Source organism: Panthera pardus, unplaced genomic scaffold (genome assembly GCF_024362965.1).
Source record: "Panthera pardus isolate Hobbes unplaced genomic scaffold, ASM2436296v1 HiC_scaffold_24, whole genome shotgun sequence".
Lineage (NCBI taxonomy): Eukaryota > Metazoa > Chordata > Mammalia > Carnivora > Felidae > Panthera > Panthera pardus.
Genome location: NW_026526810.1, coordinates 124,692,772 through 124,707,644, shown reverse-complemented (window position 1 = coordinate 124,707,644; position 14,873 = coordinate 124,692,772). Strand labels below are relative to the sequence as shown.

The following is a 14,873-nucleotide window of genomic DNA, read 5'->3' as shown; positions in this document are numbered from 1 at the left end:
GGGAGGAATCATTATGACCCAAAGCAACCGTCTGCAGTGAATGAATGTTGCAAATATGTGCCGACCAGCTTGAAATTAAGCCTGGGCTTGGTGGTCACCCCTTAAGACCCGGGTAAAAGAAAACTTCTAGCAGCTAGGCTCCTGTGAGTCAGAATTGGCTTTCTGAGCACGGGAGGAGTTACGGTAGCGAGTACATAGAACAGGTGGTGCATAGAAGGCAGGTGGGGGCACGGATGGAAATAAAGGGAGCATCGTAGAAAGCAGAAGAGCTCTTCAGGGTGGGTTTGCTGAGCCCGGACCAACAGTGAATCTGCTGGCGGCTCCTCCCACTGCCACTTGGAACTTGGTGCTGCTTTTATGAGGGTCGGCTTTGGGAAAATCAGATTTGATTTAGCAAAAGGCATTGGAGAGCCAGCCTCGCTCCCTTTATTCTGTCAGAAAGGAGACGTTCGTGACGTCATCCACCATTATTGAGTACCTCTAGGCACCTGTTACAGGTGTTTACATCATGCCATTGCTGGCCCTCACACCCATCCCTGGCGGAGGGGGTCTTTGTTTTGCCAAGGAGGAAGCCGAGACTTTCTGGGGACCCTGATTTTCCCAGGACCACACAGGAAGCGTCTCTCTGGCCCCAGAATTCCTAGTTCTGACTGTACCTCCCCCTGCTTCTTGCACCTGGATCACTTACCTTGCAACCTCCCCCTTCCCGGCACCTGTGGGTTTTTTCCCTGTAGTTGGTAAATAGTAATGTAGTGTAATAAAAAAGATACTTAGGTCAGGGTTAGGAGAAACCACATTCTTGGCTTATTGTTATTTGCCCAAGAGGGCCAGTTGTCCTTCATTTCTTTGTCATAATTTTATTCCCTGTAAGAATAGACGGCCCCACCCTGAGAGCCACCTTGATGAAAACAAAAGCAGTTAGGTTCTCAGAACAGAGATGATCTCGTTGCGGGAATGTTTGGGTTGCACGAGGGTCCTGGCCTCCCCCGGTTGCTGGTTAGGGGCCTTGCAGGGCTCACTGCATGGGGCTCCAATGGAATCAGGCCAGGACCCCCATCTGCCCAGGAGTTACTAGCTTTTGGTTTGTTTCACGTCATCCAAATTTGGTAGTTACCGGTCTGCCCCTCCCTCTTCTAGAAAGAGTGCTTTGCATCTCTTTTCCAACCTGGCAGCTCATTTGGTGGCCTGCCTGCTTTACCGGGAAAGTCTCATCCATGCCCCTAAACTGTTCCGGGTTTGAAAATGTACACATGAAAGGAAAGGCCACTTAAGGACGTTGGATTTTTCAAAGTTGACATTTTTCATGTCTTTAGACCTCCAGATGGTGAAACTGGAACGTTGGTGTTCAGCTTAGGCTGGTCGGCCTGACCGGGACCCGTGTTTGGGCTCAGGCCTGCACCCTGGGCGTGGAGGGTGGGGTGACCAGAGGCTCCAGCCCCCCTTCTCTCCTTGGCTTTGAGCAATTCTCTGTTCATAAGGCACCAGAAAGAGTTAATTCCAGATCCACTGCTCACTGATGTTGTGATAGTAAAGAATTCTAATGGGTTCTGCGAATAAGTTTGTGAGTAAACTACTTGCTGAACTCATGACTGAAATATAAATTTTTAAAAGCCTCTTTAAAGATTTTAGGAATAGGGGCGCCTGGGTGGCTCAGTCGGTTGGGCATCCGACTTTGGCTCAGGTCATGACCTCACGGTTCATGCGTTCAAGCCCCGTGTCGGGTTCTGTGCTGACAGCTCGGAGCCTGGAGCCTGCTTCGGCTTCTGTGTCTCCCTCTCTTTCTCTGTCCCTTCCCTGCTCATGCTCTTTCTCTCTCTGTCTCAAAAATAAATTAAAAAAAAAAATTAGGAAAAAAAAAGGTTTTTAGGAATAACTTAATTTTTGTTTTCCTTGTAAGGGATTTTCTTGGAGATTTTCCCCCCTCTAATAGTTAAACAGTTTTATTGTTTGCTTTCTGAATGTTCCTGTAGTACAATAGTTCTGAAAATAAGAGAGTCAGTCCCTTGGCTGCAAGCATGGGGTGGGCGCGGGTTTATGTAATTTGACTTCTTTTCTCTCCAAATCAGTAAATATTTACAAACGACCTTATCAAACCGCTTGGGTACATTCGGTCACTTTTGAAAGCATACAGTTGGAGTAGTGACTGCCCGTTGGCACACTGCCAGTTCAGTGGGCCTCTCAGGATGGACTTGACTTTTCTTTCTTAATAAAAATGCTGTCCACAGGGGCGCCTGGGTGGCACAGTCGGTTAAGCGTCCGACTTCAGCCAGGTCACGATCTCACGGTCCGTGAGTTCGAGCCCCGCGTCAGGCTCTGGGCTGATGGCTCGGAGCCTGGAGCCTGTTTCCGATTCTGTGTCTCCCTCTCTCTCTGCCCCTCCCCCGTTCATGCTCTGTCTCTCTCTGTCCCAAAAATAAATAAAAAACGTTGAAAAAAAAAAAAAAAAAATGCTGTCCACAGACCGAAAGCGGGCCTCAGAGCGAGTCTTTCCATGGAACCAGTTTTAGAAAATTTGCATTCTAAAGTTGGACTTCTAAAGATTCGACTCCTTTAGGTCTATGAACTGAGGCATCCGGAAAATAGCTACTGGCTTCTGGCTTAGGTTTAACCGCTGCTGCCTGAGTTCTTTTGTTTCTCGGGGAAGGTAATTACAGAATTCCATTGGAAGCTTAAATGTCATTCTTTTGTAAGTAGGAAAAAAACAAGTCGATTCCTTTTCTGTTTTTTTTTGTGAAGTGGTACCGAAATAATATGGCTCAAAAACATAACCCTCGCATTTTTTTTTACAGCAGAGATGGGAGTTTTGAGGTACCCAGCCCTCCTTTGCTTTCCACATTTGAAATCTGACAAATCTAAAACTCATTTTCTAGAAGAGAATACACACGTCCTTCAGAGTTGACACTGAGAAATAATAAAGGAGTCTGAGTTTGGGGGCCGGCAGGGTAGGAAAATTACAATATTATTGTATCAGCACCACCTGGTAATAACATGTTCATTTCGTCTGTCAGACTTAATCCAGGTAAGGCTGAAGTGCGTTTTATGGTGCTGCATTGTCAGGGGACGACATTCCGTATTTCTGGCTAGCAAACGCCAAAAAATAAGCGAGAGGCTCTTAAAAATAAGTAACTGTGGTAATTGCGATTCATCTACTTGCTGCCGAATCCCGGGTGTTTCTTCTATTAATCATTTTTATGTTTTCATTTTCTTTGCAGAGCATTGGGAAAGGGTCCTTGTGGTGCATAGACCCAGAGTATAGACAAAATCTAATTCAGGCTTTGAAAAAGACACCTTACCACCCATACTCACACGTGTTCAATACACCCCCTGCCTCTCCTCAGGCGTATCAAAGGTAAGCAATCCAGAGGGGTTTTTTTGGTTTTTGGTTTTTTGGTTTTTTTGGTTTACTGAAGTTGCATTATTTTGGCCGAGACAGGCACTGAACCTAATTCAATAGACTGTACAATATGAAAAATAACTGTAGATAAAGGAGAAAGGAATAAAATATTACTGGAGGCATACCCATTGTTGTATTTCCTGCAAACCTTCCCGCTTCTGCTGCTTCGGAGGAATGCGCTCAGAAGGCTTCTTGGTGGGTGAAATACTGTCTTCCTGGGTAGAAACATTTACAAAGAAAAGTTGACAGCTTTAACATCTCAGTGTGTCACAGTTTGTTGGGATAGACGTACGGGAACGAGCCAGGTAAGGGATTCCGTCTTCCCAGCAGCCGACCGAAAGCGTCTACAGGTATTCACTGAAGGACTCGTTGATTGTTGTCATTCCTGGTCTCCATGTAGACGGTGCTCCAGAGGGATCATTTTGTTGTGGTTACTTGGTGTTTGCCTCTTCAAGGAGAATCGCAGAGAACAATGGAGACTTTTGTTCCCCCTGCCATGCCCATTTGTTTTGAGACAGTGAGGTCATGGGTGCCATTTTTACACAAATGTAATTGGAAGGGAGGATAGGAAGCTTGTCACTTAAAAAAAAGGGGGGGGGGGTGTTAATGGCAGATTCCAAAAAAATAGCCACATACCAGATACAAATTTTACCATAGATTTGCTATCACATAGTGCTTGGGTTGGAAATACATCCCTCACTCCTGCCAAAAAATTTTTTTCCTTTCACGTAAAGAAGTGCTTCTGCTGTAACCACCCGGTTGAGAGAAATTATCCTTGGACTACAAGTTTATGTCAATGAGGGATGGCGTGGGTTCGTAGATCTCAGTAGTTTTATAGTCCACTTGTTTTGCAGATTCTCTCCCTAGTCTGGTGTTTGCTGTGCAGAGGGGAGCACAAAGTGATCCTCTGAAACCGCATTAATGAAGTTCTTGTGCATCTTAGTTGAGAAGCATTCCATCACAGGCCCCAGACAATCAGTCTTCAGCAAGAGACGCGGAGGAACAGCTGGGCTCTCCGAGAAGACTGCTGTATGTCTGCCTTTGCTAGGCGATTAGCGTGATGGTAGCCATAGCAACTGGAGCATCTCCATAGTAACGCGTAGCCGAGACAGGTGCAGTTGCATCACAAGGCTGTTTGTTGCCTGGCAAAAGGACAGGCCATTAGTACTTAGATATACGCTGTTGCCTTAGGAACAAATAACCCTACATAGCAACTACAGTTGGTTTGAAAGATTTGGTGGGGGGGACGAAAAGGTTGTAGCGGCTTTTGTCCGTGTTCATAAAAATCAGTGCAAGCATACTTTATTGGAAATGACAACTTGAGGTCATATAGCTGTAGGAGATAAAATGGGATTTTCCGAAGCAACCCAGCCAACATTGTAGAAATGTCCAGAAGGACAGAGCCATATGTTTGGTTTTTTTCCTCGTGGCTGTAGCTACTCCTGAAATGGAAGGGAACCGGGATCGGAGAATTGCTGATATCCGAGGTTGGTGGGGGACGCGACGATACTTTCTGGAATTTCCCTTAGATTCTCACGTTCCTTTGTCATTCTCCTCCTCCTCCCTCCCACCCTCCTGACCCCACAGAGCACCCTTGACTCTCCTCCCCAGTGTGTATCTGGGAAGTATTTCATATCCTTTTGTTCCTAGGAAGTTAAGAACATAAGTGTTACTCACTGGGTCATATCACTGGTTCATTTAGACAGTATTTTGTTGCCAAATGTGACCCCAAGGGAAACGCAGTAATTATTTAATAATTTGAAGGATTATGGTAGAGCCGTAGGGACTGCATACTCAGGCAGAGGCTTTCTGAGCTGGCCTAAGCTTAATGACTTCATTTGATTTTTTAATATAGGCATAACAATGCGGACAAACCAGAGCTTTTGTAATGAAAATAATTTCCGATCGAATACTCCAGATCCTGTTCTGTCACCTCCGGTTCCTTTTCTCCCAGGTGACTGAAGTTAAAGTTTCTGCATCCACCCATGCGGGCACTCAGATGTCACCTCCATAAAGGTCACCGGAGGTGGAGTGAGATGGTGAATCAGATTCTATCTAGACTGCCTCGTCCGTGTCTTAAGTCTGAGGACAAGTCACTTGCCCTTCATCTCACGGCTTAGGTTTTGCTCCCATCTCCTCTAGTGTGTGAATTTGTACTAAACATCCTCAGTACTGGATGACTGTACAATGTTTGTATAGCTTACACCGAAGGGGTATTCAGTTCAATCCTAAGCCATTGGGCCACTTGTTGATGTGACTTAGGGAAGATGGAAGGGGGACAAAGCACGTCATTAAACAGGGACCAGAAATGCCAGCGTGATTTTATCTGGCAGGTCTGCTGTGATGCGGGGAATCCCTTGCCAGCCCCTCGCAGAACTGCAGTGTGGGGCACCTGGGAAGTGCTTGGCTCTCACGGAGCTGGTACTTAGCACCCTGAAGATGGTGATTAGACCGGATGGGTGGTTATTGCTAGCATTTGCACGTGTGCTTGGCACGGCGGCAACTCGAAACCGAGCTGCAGGTGGCTGAAGACTGCCGGGAAGAAAAGCTATCTGAAAAGACTGCCCCACACCATCACTCATGGCCAAATACGAGAGATAATCAATATTGTAGCTCGTAGACTCAGGCCTCCGTTTTCCAGGATACCCTTTTGGATGTGTGTTAGGCTGGTCCTCTGTACCTGCTTCTTTGGATGCCACAATCGTAAACTGTTTTTGACTGAAATGCAGAGCTCGGTGACATCGGCCCTTCTATTAGTCTGCTGGGGCTGCTGGGGCCAAGAGTCGAGTGACTTAAACAACAAAAATTTATGTTCTCCTAGTTCTGGAGGCTGGAAGTCAGAGATCAAGATGTCAGCAGGGCTGGGGCGCCTGCGTGGCTCAGTCGGTGAAGCGTCCGTCCAACTCTTGGTTTTGGCTCAGGTCGTGATCTCACGGTCTGTGGGGATCGAGCCCCGTGTCGTGCTCTGTGCTGTCAACCCAGGAGATTCTCTCTCTCCCCCTCTCTCTCTGCCCCACCTCTGCTCGTGCTCACTCTCTTTCTCTCAAAAGTAAATGAATGAACATTGAAAAAATTAAAAAGATGTCAGCAGGGTTAATTCCTTGTGAGGCTGTGAGAGAGAATCTGTTCCAAGCGTCTTTCCTGGCATCTGGTGGCGCTGGCTGGCCTTCTTTGGCCTTCCTTGGGTTATAGAAGCTTCACTTTGATCTCTGCCTTTATTTCATGTGGTGTTCTCCTGGTGTGCTGTGTCCAGATACCCCCTACCCCCTGTTTAAAGTTATTTATTTATTTATTTTGAGAGAGAGAGAGAGAGAGAGAGAGAGAGAGCAAGTGAGCATGAGCAGAGGAGGGGCAGAGAGAGGGAGAGAGAGAATCCCAAGCAGGCTCCACACTGTCAGTGCAGAGCCTGATGCGGGGCTCGAACTCCTAAACCGTGAGATCATGACCTGAGCCAAAATCAAGAGTCAGATGCTTAACCAACTGAGCCACCCAGGTGCCCCCAAATTTCCCCTTTGCATAAGGACACGAGTCATATTGGTGGAGTGACCTACCCTACTTTAGTATGATCTCATTTTAACTAATTAGACCCCCAATGACTCTGTTCCCCCCAAAAGGTCACATTCTGAAAGTCCTGGTGGCCAGGACTTTAACATGAATTTTGGTGGGAGGGGACACAGTCTCACTCATAACAGCTCTTTTCCTTGTAAGGCATTTTTGCTGGTAAGAATATGGAGAAAAGTAAAGAGGTAGTGAAAAGACAAAACGATGGGGCATGTCAAAGGGACAAAGGAGACAATCTGAAATAGGTCCTAGTGGCCAAAACAGGGACAATATGAGCAACAAAATAACAGTGTTGGGTTATAACCCAGGATATAAACTAAATATCTGTGAGTCCACACCGATACAAATAAATGATGGAAGAAGTAAATGGGTATCGAGACAAGTCTCCTGTACGAAAGAATTCCAGATTTAGGTAGAGCCTCCTCTGCTCCTGGAGTTGGCGCTTATTAACTCCTCACCCCAAGTAGCTGCATTTAATGACTTCCTTCCACAGAGTGAGTATGGAAGGAAGCAGAAGAACAAGTTAATAGCCGGAAGACCTGGCACCCAGCACCTTGGCCTAGTGGTCTCAGCTAACGTCCATGATAAGAAGTTGATATCACGCATCTTTGATACGATGTCGTGGAATTGACAGTTCACCTCGGTGGTCCCCCACCAATCCATAACCCCTGCTTAATCATGGGAAAAACATCAGACAGTAGTCTTGACCCCAAGGTGGCAGCGTTGGGGGAAGGTGGGCACTCTACAAAATACCCGTCCAGCACCCTTCAAAGCTGTCAAGGTCATCAAGAGCAAGGAAAGTCTGGGGGTGCCTGGGTGGCTCAGTCGGTTGAACATCTGACTTGGGCTCCAGTGCTGACAGCTCAAAACCTGGAGCCTGCTTCAGATTCTGTGTCTCCCTCTCTCTCTCTCTCTTTCTCTCTCTCTCTCTCTCTCTCTGCCCCTCCCCCACTCATCTTCTGTCTCTCTCTCTCTCAAAAATAAACATAAAATTTTTAAAAAGAAAGAAAGAAAGAAAGAAAGAAAGAAAGAAAGAAAGAAAGAAAGAAAGAAAGAAAGAAAGAAAGAAATGCAAGGAAAGTCTAGAAAACTGTCACAGACCCGAGGAGGCTGAATGGGTGATATGCTATCCTGGATAAGTTCCTGGAGCCCAAAGGACATTAGGGAGAAACTAGTGACATGTGAATAAATGGTAGAGTTTAGTGGATGGTAATGTACCAATGTTGGCTCCTTAGTTGTGGCAAACGCACCCTAATATGTAAGCTTTTAACTTTGGGGGAACTGAGTGAAGGACGCAGGGAAGCCCTGTGCTGTCTTTGTAACTCTGCTGTTGAAGAAAAAGCGTTCCCCAACACACACACACACACTAGTTGAGTTTATCAATTTTAAATATCCCCGTCATTCTCGGTGTAGTGAAAAGTCAGGTCACCACAGCAGTTGTACAAAAGCTCTTGCCTGACTTCTTTAATGTCTGCCTCTATCCTCGTTAACCATACGTTTGGCGGGCTGGTGAGCGGGAGCTCTTGCTTTTACCTCATTCTCCGTAGCAGCTCCTGGAGCCACACGAGAGGACATGACTGTCATTTGGACACTACAGTTCTTGTAACTTTATTTTTGTGAAATGGCACCCAACTTTTCTTTGTAAGGTCCCCATGGCCAAGTTCAGGAAACTCGAGCTGACCACGCCAAGTCGGCTTCCTTTAGGACACCCAGCCACTGCCAGCGTGGCCTTCCGACTCCAGGCCTGGAAAGAGGAGGGAGGGATGGTATATTTGGGTTTCGTGCCCACACTCTTTAAGAAAAGTCCTATTGTCTATTTTGATGGTTTTTCTTACATATGCCCTCCTTCCTACACAAGGAATTTCTCGTTAAAGGATATGCATATTTTAATGCTTTTGATATAGATATTGCCAGATTGCCTTCCAATTTTACACTCTGTTCCAATCTATACTCCCACCATCTTTTTAGGAAATTCCCATTTTCTAACCTTTCTCCATGTCTGATGGTTAAATAAACAGTTCCCCAGCGGGCGACCTCAACTTTTGTGATTTTGCTGCCTTACAGTAGAGACATTTAAATTTTACAGTACTGGATTAGTGCCCTGTAAATAGCGGATGTCTCATCACAGTGTTTATGACAGCAGATTGTTTTTAAAAAATTATGTATGTGGATGGATCTTACGTAATACCTTCTCTGGTATAGGCACCAACCCAAAATCAGTTTATAGAAGAAACACTTTAATCATCTCTCACCATAGGTGGAAACAGGTTTTATAATTATTCAAAAAATATGGTTTATAGAGAGTTTCCTGGATGATCAGTTTTCAGGGAAGGGAAATTTGATAACGTACAATGAGCCAGTGTGGTTTTGTGCTTCTTTGGTATATACAAAGATATCTCAGCGTCTTATATGCCTCTGATGTGTGTGATGGGTTGGCCGTGATTGGCCTGTAGATGAACAGTGAACCCTGAGTGAGGGGACTTTTATTCCTCAACTCACCTTCCATTTGTTGTTTACATATCTTCACTCTAAAAATAATGACAGCATATTTTATATTTTATGTGTTGTGGCCTAACATATGTGAAGTTAGAAGAATCCACAAGACTTTGATTTAAGTCTGAAGCATTACGTTTTGGATGACTTGAAAATTTGGAGAGTCAAAACATTAAAGTGTCTGTTGCTGTTACTCTTTTTTTTTTTTTTAAAGGAAAAAAATCCTGGACATTCAAACTTGCCATTTAGCGCTTTATGTTTCTTTCTGCCTCTTCAGACCATTTAGTGAGCTGCAAAAAATACATTAACGTCCTCTGCAAAGATTTTGGCGTCTGGATATGGAGGGTCTTAATGAAAGTGTCTGATTTTAGTGCTGGCGCAGCAGAAGGTTTTATTTTATCCTGCCTGCTGCCCTATTCATGTGCTTTCTGCTCGTTCTTTGTGATTTTTTTTTAAATGCTAACGTGGCAGAGTAATACCACTAAGGGTATAGAAGTTGTACAGAGTGGCCAGTATATATTCAAAGTAATGAAGTCATGAGTGATTCCTCACCCGGTAAGTGAACTCTGGCTGAAGGAGGGAACTGGTGATGGCGGATGCGGGATTGCATTGGGAGGAGGGGGGAACGGGAGGTGTTTGGGGAGCTCATCCTTTTAGACAATTAGAAGATTAGAAAATCCTTAGAATCTTAAGCTTGTTAACATAACTGTGTTAATTCCCTCGCTAAAATGCTGAATTTGCACCCAGCAAGGAAGAGCTTAGTCATTGCCTGGATAACATCCAATAATTTTTTAACTTAGAAGACCTCTTTCATTCCAGTTGTTCAGAGAGGTATGCATTTAACTGTTGGCAGAAGAAGTGTAAAACCACAATCAGGTCAGCTTTAGCTTGCACGGAAGGCGTTTGCACTGAAGGCCTTTAATTGTTGGATTGTCGTGTCATGGCAAATTTTAATTTGGTCAAACATGAAAGAAGCATTGAGGATTCAGATTAGTTGCATCATAATTGCCTTTCGAATATTTACTTGTAAACGATATATTTGACGGAAACAGTAAACAGTTTTTTAAATTCTCTTAGTCCATATGCTTGTCGGTGTAAGTTTAATTTAAGAGGGTGAGTGAGGTGTGAGGTCTTTTGAAAGAGTATTCTTAAACTGCAACTTTTCCCTTAGGGTAATTAAAAAAATTTTTTTTAAGTGTTTTTATGTATTTTTGAGAGACAGAGACGGTGTAGGCAGGGGAGGGGCAGAGAGAGAGGGAGACACAGAATCGGAAGCAGACTCCAGGCTCTGAGCTGTCAGCACAGAGCCAGATGAGGGGCTCGAACCCACGAAGTGTGAGATCATGACCTGAGCCGAAGTTGGATGCTTAACCGACTGAGCCCCCCAGGTGCCCCAGCTTAGAGTAATGTTTAAAAAAATATTAAATTACAAAAAAAATCAATAGGAAGCTTCTTTGTGCTTAATATATAGAAGGATATGCTAAATTAATATGGTAAAACAGCTATGGGATTGACAAGATTTTGTCATGGTAGTACTTCCAAATATAAAGTTTATTTTGTTAAAAAATTGGCAAGGCAGGTTGTAGAAAAGGCTTAAAATTGTAGGGGTTCACTCTTGCATATTAAAAACAAACAGTGCTCATTTATAGCGTGAGCTTTAAAAATCCATTAGTTGGCTATAATTTTATTTGCATATCAAATCATATTATCTTTTGACTTCCATTATATTTTCTGAGTTGGTCGCAGAGTATTTTTTAATCTCTGCATTTTGCCTTCATTATGCTGTCCATTGTACATTTCCTTCCCATTCAATCCTACATTATTTTATTTAAATGGAAAACAGCCCCCTGTTATCTTTGAGCACTTAGGTACTAGGCGTATCGTGTGAATATTGTGCCCAGTCATCTAATTCTCCTCTGTTTTTACGTGCGCTTAGAAAGTTGAATGTTTAAGCAGCCGGCCTGATCACATCCCTTTTACTCAGGTACTGAGTAAAACTCGTGGCCGGGAGAGCCACGCGGACTTAACCTTTTCATCCTCTGATCTCGTCGGGTACCCTCAGTCCTGATTTGTATTCTAATAGCAGAAGTGTTAAGATCTCTTGAAATCTAATAAATTTCTGTCGAACTGTCTCCTGAGGTGATGGGTGGCAAAGAGGTTCTGTGTCCCCAATTCCTGGTTAGAAGGTCGAGGTGGTGGACCCACCAGGAGTCTGGGGTCTATGCCAATTGTCTTCCTGTTTACTTGCTGTTCCAAGGAGCCAGCGGAGGATGGGAGGACTGGAGGGCCGGACAGATCCCTGATCAGAGCATCTTAGGCATTGTTAGGCAGTGTCCACAAAGTGGGGCTGACCTGTATTCTGCGTATTTGTCAAACTCCTCACCTTCCCACAGGGGGAGAAATTGATCTGTGTGTTTGAAATATGAAAGAACTGTCAAAAATGCCTGAAATCAATGATGTACAGTGTGAAACAACAGACAGTGTATTCTTTGTTTTGCAGCAGTGTGAAATTGGCAAATTTTTTTTATCACAATAGAAAATAAAAACCCACCAGGGCTGTGTGTAAGCCTCCCCTTTCCCCATCTTCCTGTTTACCAAATATCTCTGGATTTTATAGATTAAAAAAAGGAGGGGGGATTAAACATAGAGGTGTAATATAATTGGATTTAGCCGTAGTGGAACCCATCATTCATAAAAGATTTGAGGAAGATAGAGTGGAGAAAGGATTAGCTTACTGTAAGTGTACCGGCAGTGAATCATGTTGATCAAAAGGGCACTATATGTAGTCTTAGATAATATTAATAAACGTGTTTGAACAAGTGATGTGATGGCCGGTAATTCCCACTTTCCGTGTGGCTCAGACCTCACTGGGAAGTTTCTGTCCAGATGGGAGGGCACTTTGAGATGATGCAGAAAGCAGTCAGACCGGCCAGGGGGTCTAGAAAGAGCTGGGAATGTGTAATCGGGAGAAGAACACTTTCAGAAGGTCAGCATGCCAGCCCTCTTCAGCTCCACCTAGGAGGAGGCAAGATTGGGTCCCCTGGGTCAAAGTTACAGAAAGAAAGATCAGGACTCACTTAAAGAAGATCTCTCTAATAGAATAGCATCTAACACTGTGCCAGGTACACAACAGGAGCTGGGTGAATGTTTGGGTCGATGGGCGAACGAGCTACCCCTGGGGATGCTAGTCAAGACGACCAGTTGCCAGGGTCCTTTGGAAAGATTTAGGTATTGCCTGGAGAATTGGCAAGGTTATTCCTTCCAACTCTTGAGCTGTTCTGTTTCCAAGCCCGCTGAGCTGCTGTGGCAGTACAGGGATGGCGTATCACCCCATAGCTTGGTGTTTGTCATTCTGCAAGCCCACGGTATTAGACGGGAAACAAAACGTTAGGGAAAATATGCTTGGCTCTCTTACTCAGAAATGAGAGGTCAGATTCTTCTCTTGAAATCGTGAAGTCCAGATTTCATGACCGTGATGGGACTAATTTAGTTACTCTTTATTCCGTGTCATCCAGCTTTTTGATTCATGCCCTATAATTACCTCCCTTGTTTTAGTGACACTTCTCTGCATTTCCTTCCGTGTGAATAAAATTATCACCGCGGTGTTTTGCCAAGCAGAAGATCATTTCCAAAAGCTGTCCATCAAATCATCCAGACCTTCCCCTCATTGTTTATCCACTGAATTAATGAGAGCAACACCCACCCTTTGTATAAATCTCCACGCGGGAGCCAAACTGGTGTCCTTGTTCTGTAGAATCACATGTTTTTGGCCGGAGCCTCTGATCACATTCTTAACCTTTTGTTTTTCTTACGTAAGGTCTGTGTCACATTATTTGTCAAACTATGTTTGAGAGACTGCCATTTATGTGAAAGGTGCAGAAAGAGAGTGAGAAGCATCAGAAATTTAGTTAATTGCTAACTCCTGCTGATTTTTAAGTCATGTGGAAAAAAACATCCATAAACCATTTAGACACATTTCTTAATCCTTATCTTTCTAGATGGAGTTGCTTAATCCCAGTAGTCCCAAGTTGAGACACGTTGACGGTGTGTTTATCAGCTTGCAAATGGAAAGTTTTGGTCAAAGTTTGCTAACCAGCTGCTTATTCCGCCCATATCTGTGTGACAGACTGAGTACTCCTCACCCCCTCAGCACACATTCCCCGTCTAGTTTGGGGAAAAAAAAAACCATTCAGAGGAAAACAACTAAAAGAATTTCTTAGCAGTTTTCTCTTCCTCCTTCCCTCTCTTCCTCCTCTCGCTCACCCGCTTCCTTCTGCCATTCTGGGGCTTCTGAGTGACGGGCTCCTTTTCAGTATAAGGAGAGCAGAGTTTTGTATCTTCAGATTCTTTTGAGCTAGAAGCTGATACACACCCCTTTTACGGCCCTTAGAGAAACTGAGGCACATAGAGAGACTTTCCCCTTGTAAGCTTTCCAGCAGAGTCAGTCACTGGAGGTGGGTGTTCTGGGCGCTTTGGTGAGCCCCCTGCCCAGCCTTGTGGCCACCTGCACTTGCTGTGGAGTGGACCCCTGCTGGCCCTGCGGGTGGAGCGTTGGGTACAGCAGCTGTGACATCCTCAGGAGGAAGAGAGAAGTCTGGGAAGCAGTAAGGACGCCGAAATACGGAAAAGATCCAAAGATCCCAAACTCTCAGAGTGTGGCACTCACTTCCCCAGCGCTCCCCCTCCCCCTACCTCCCCACCCCTGCCTGGCAGAATGCCGCCCCCGTGGTAGATTAGAAGTCAGACCAGGCGCATTGAGGTAGAAGGATGTGTCAGATGCTTAGCCCTTGTGCCTGGCCCGCAGAAAATCCACGCACCTTAATGTCTCCTTCCTCCCCACCGCCAGACTTTCTTTTGATAATTGTACAGTCTTGTTTTCGCCCAAGCCGCATACCAATTTATAGATGGGTTTGCATTGTAAAGTGTCTTTCTATCCTTTACATTCTGTAGTTTCCACAAGATTTAGGGTCTGTGAAAATCAGTACTCTCTTGGAGTTTTCTCTCCCACTACTTTATTTATTTATTTGAATAGAATTTATTGTCAAAATGGCTAACCTACGGAGGATAGCGTGCTCTTGGTTTTGGGGGTAGATTCCCGCGGTTCATCGCTTTCTCTCCCAATGCTGTAAACGGAACCCTGCATACAGGTGTTAATTCAAAAGATATTTATTGATGATTTCTCTTAGGAAGCAGAGCACAGATTATAGAGTAGTGCAAAACATTTTCTTCTAGCTGCTCAGGGTTGCCGGAATCATTGGCCGCTGTCCTCGCCTTTGCTGTCACAAGGTCAGGGACGTACGGAGGGCAATGGAGAACCTCTGCTCTGTATACCTTTCCTCTAAAGACACATCAGTGTGTTTGCAGTGTTGGTGCTTCTGGCTTTCCATCTTCTTCCCCATCTGTCTGCCAAGGCCCTGGTGTACCT

The 14,873-nt window shown here is 44.8% G+C and overlaps 1 protein-coding gene and 1 long non-coding RNA gene across 8 annotated transcripts in view; both read left to right on the top strand.

Moving 5' to 3' along the window:
* Positions 1 to 14,873, top strand: part of FOXN3 (forkhead box N3) — a 399,107-nt gene that overhangs the window by 224,443 nt on the left and 159,791 nt on the right. For all 7 annotated transcript variants that reach the window (XM_053889698.1, XM_019461991.2, XM_053889699.1 and 4 more), the window contains one exon: positions 3,213 to 3,349. In XM_053889698.1, coding sequence (XP_053745673.1) covers positions 3,213 to 3,349 — 137 coding nt within the window. The remainder of the gene's footprint in view (positions 1 to 3,212; positions 3,350 to 14,873) is intronic.
* Positions 3,360 to 5,571, top strand: LOC109274440 (uncharacterized). The gene is made up of 2 exons (XR_002083618.2): positions 3,360 to 4,881; positions 5,250 to 5,571. It is a non-coding gene; the product is annotated as an uncharacterized LOC109274440 (long non-coding RNA).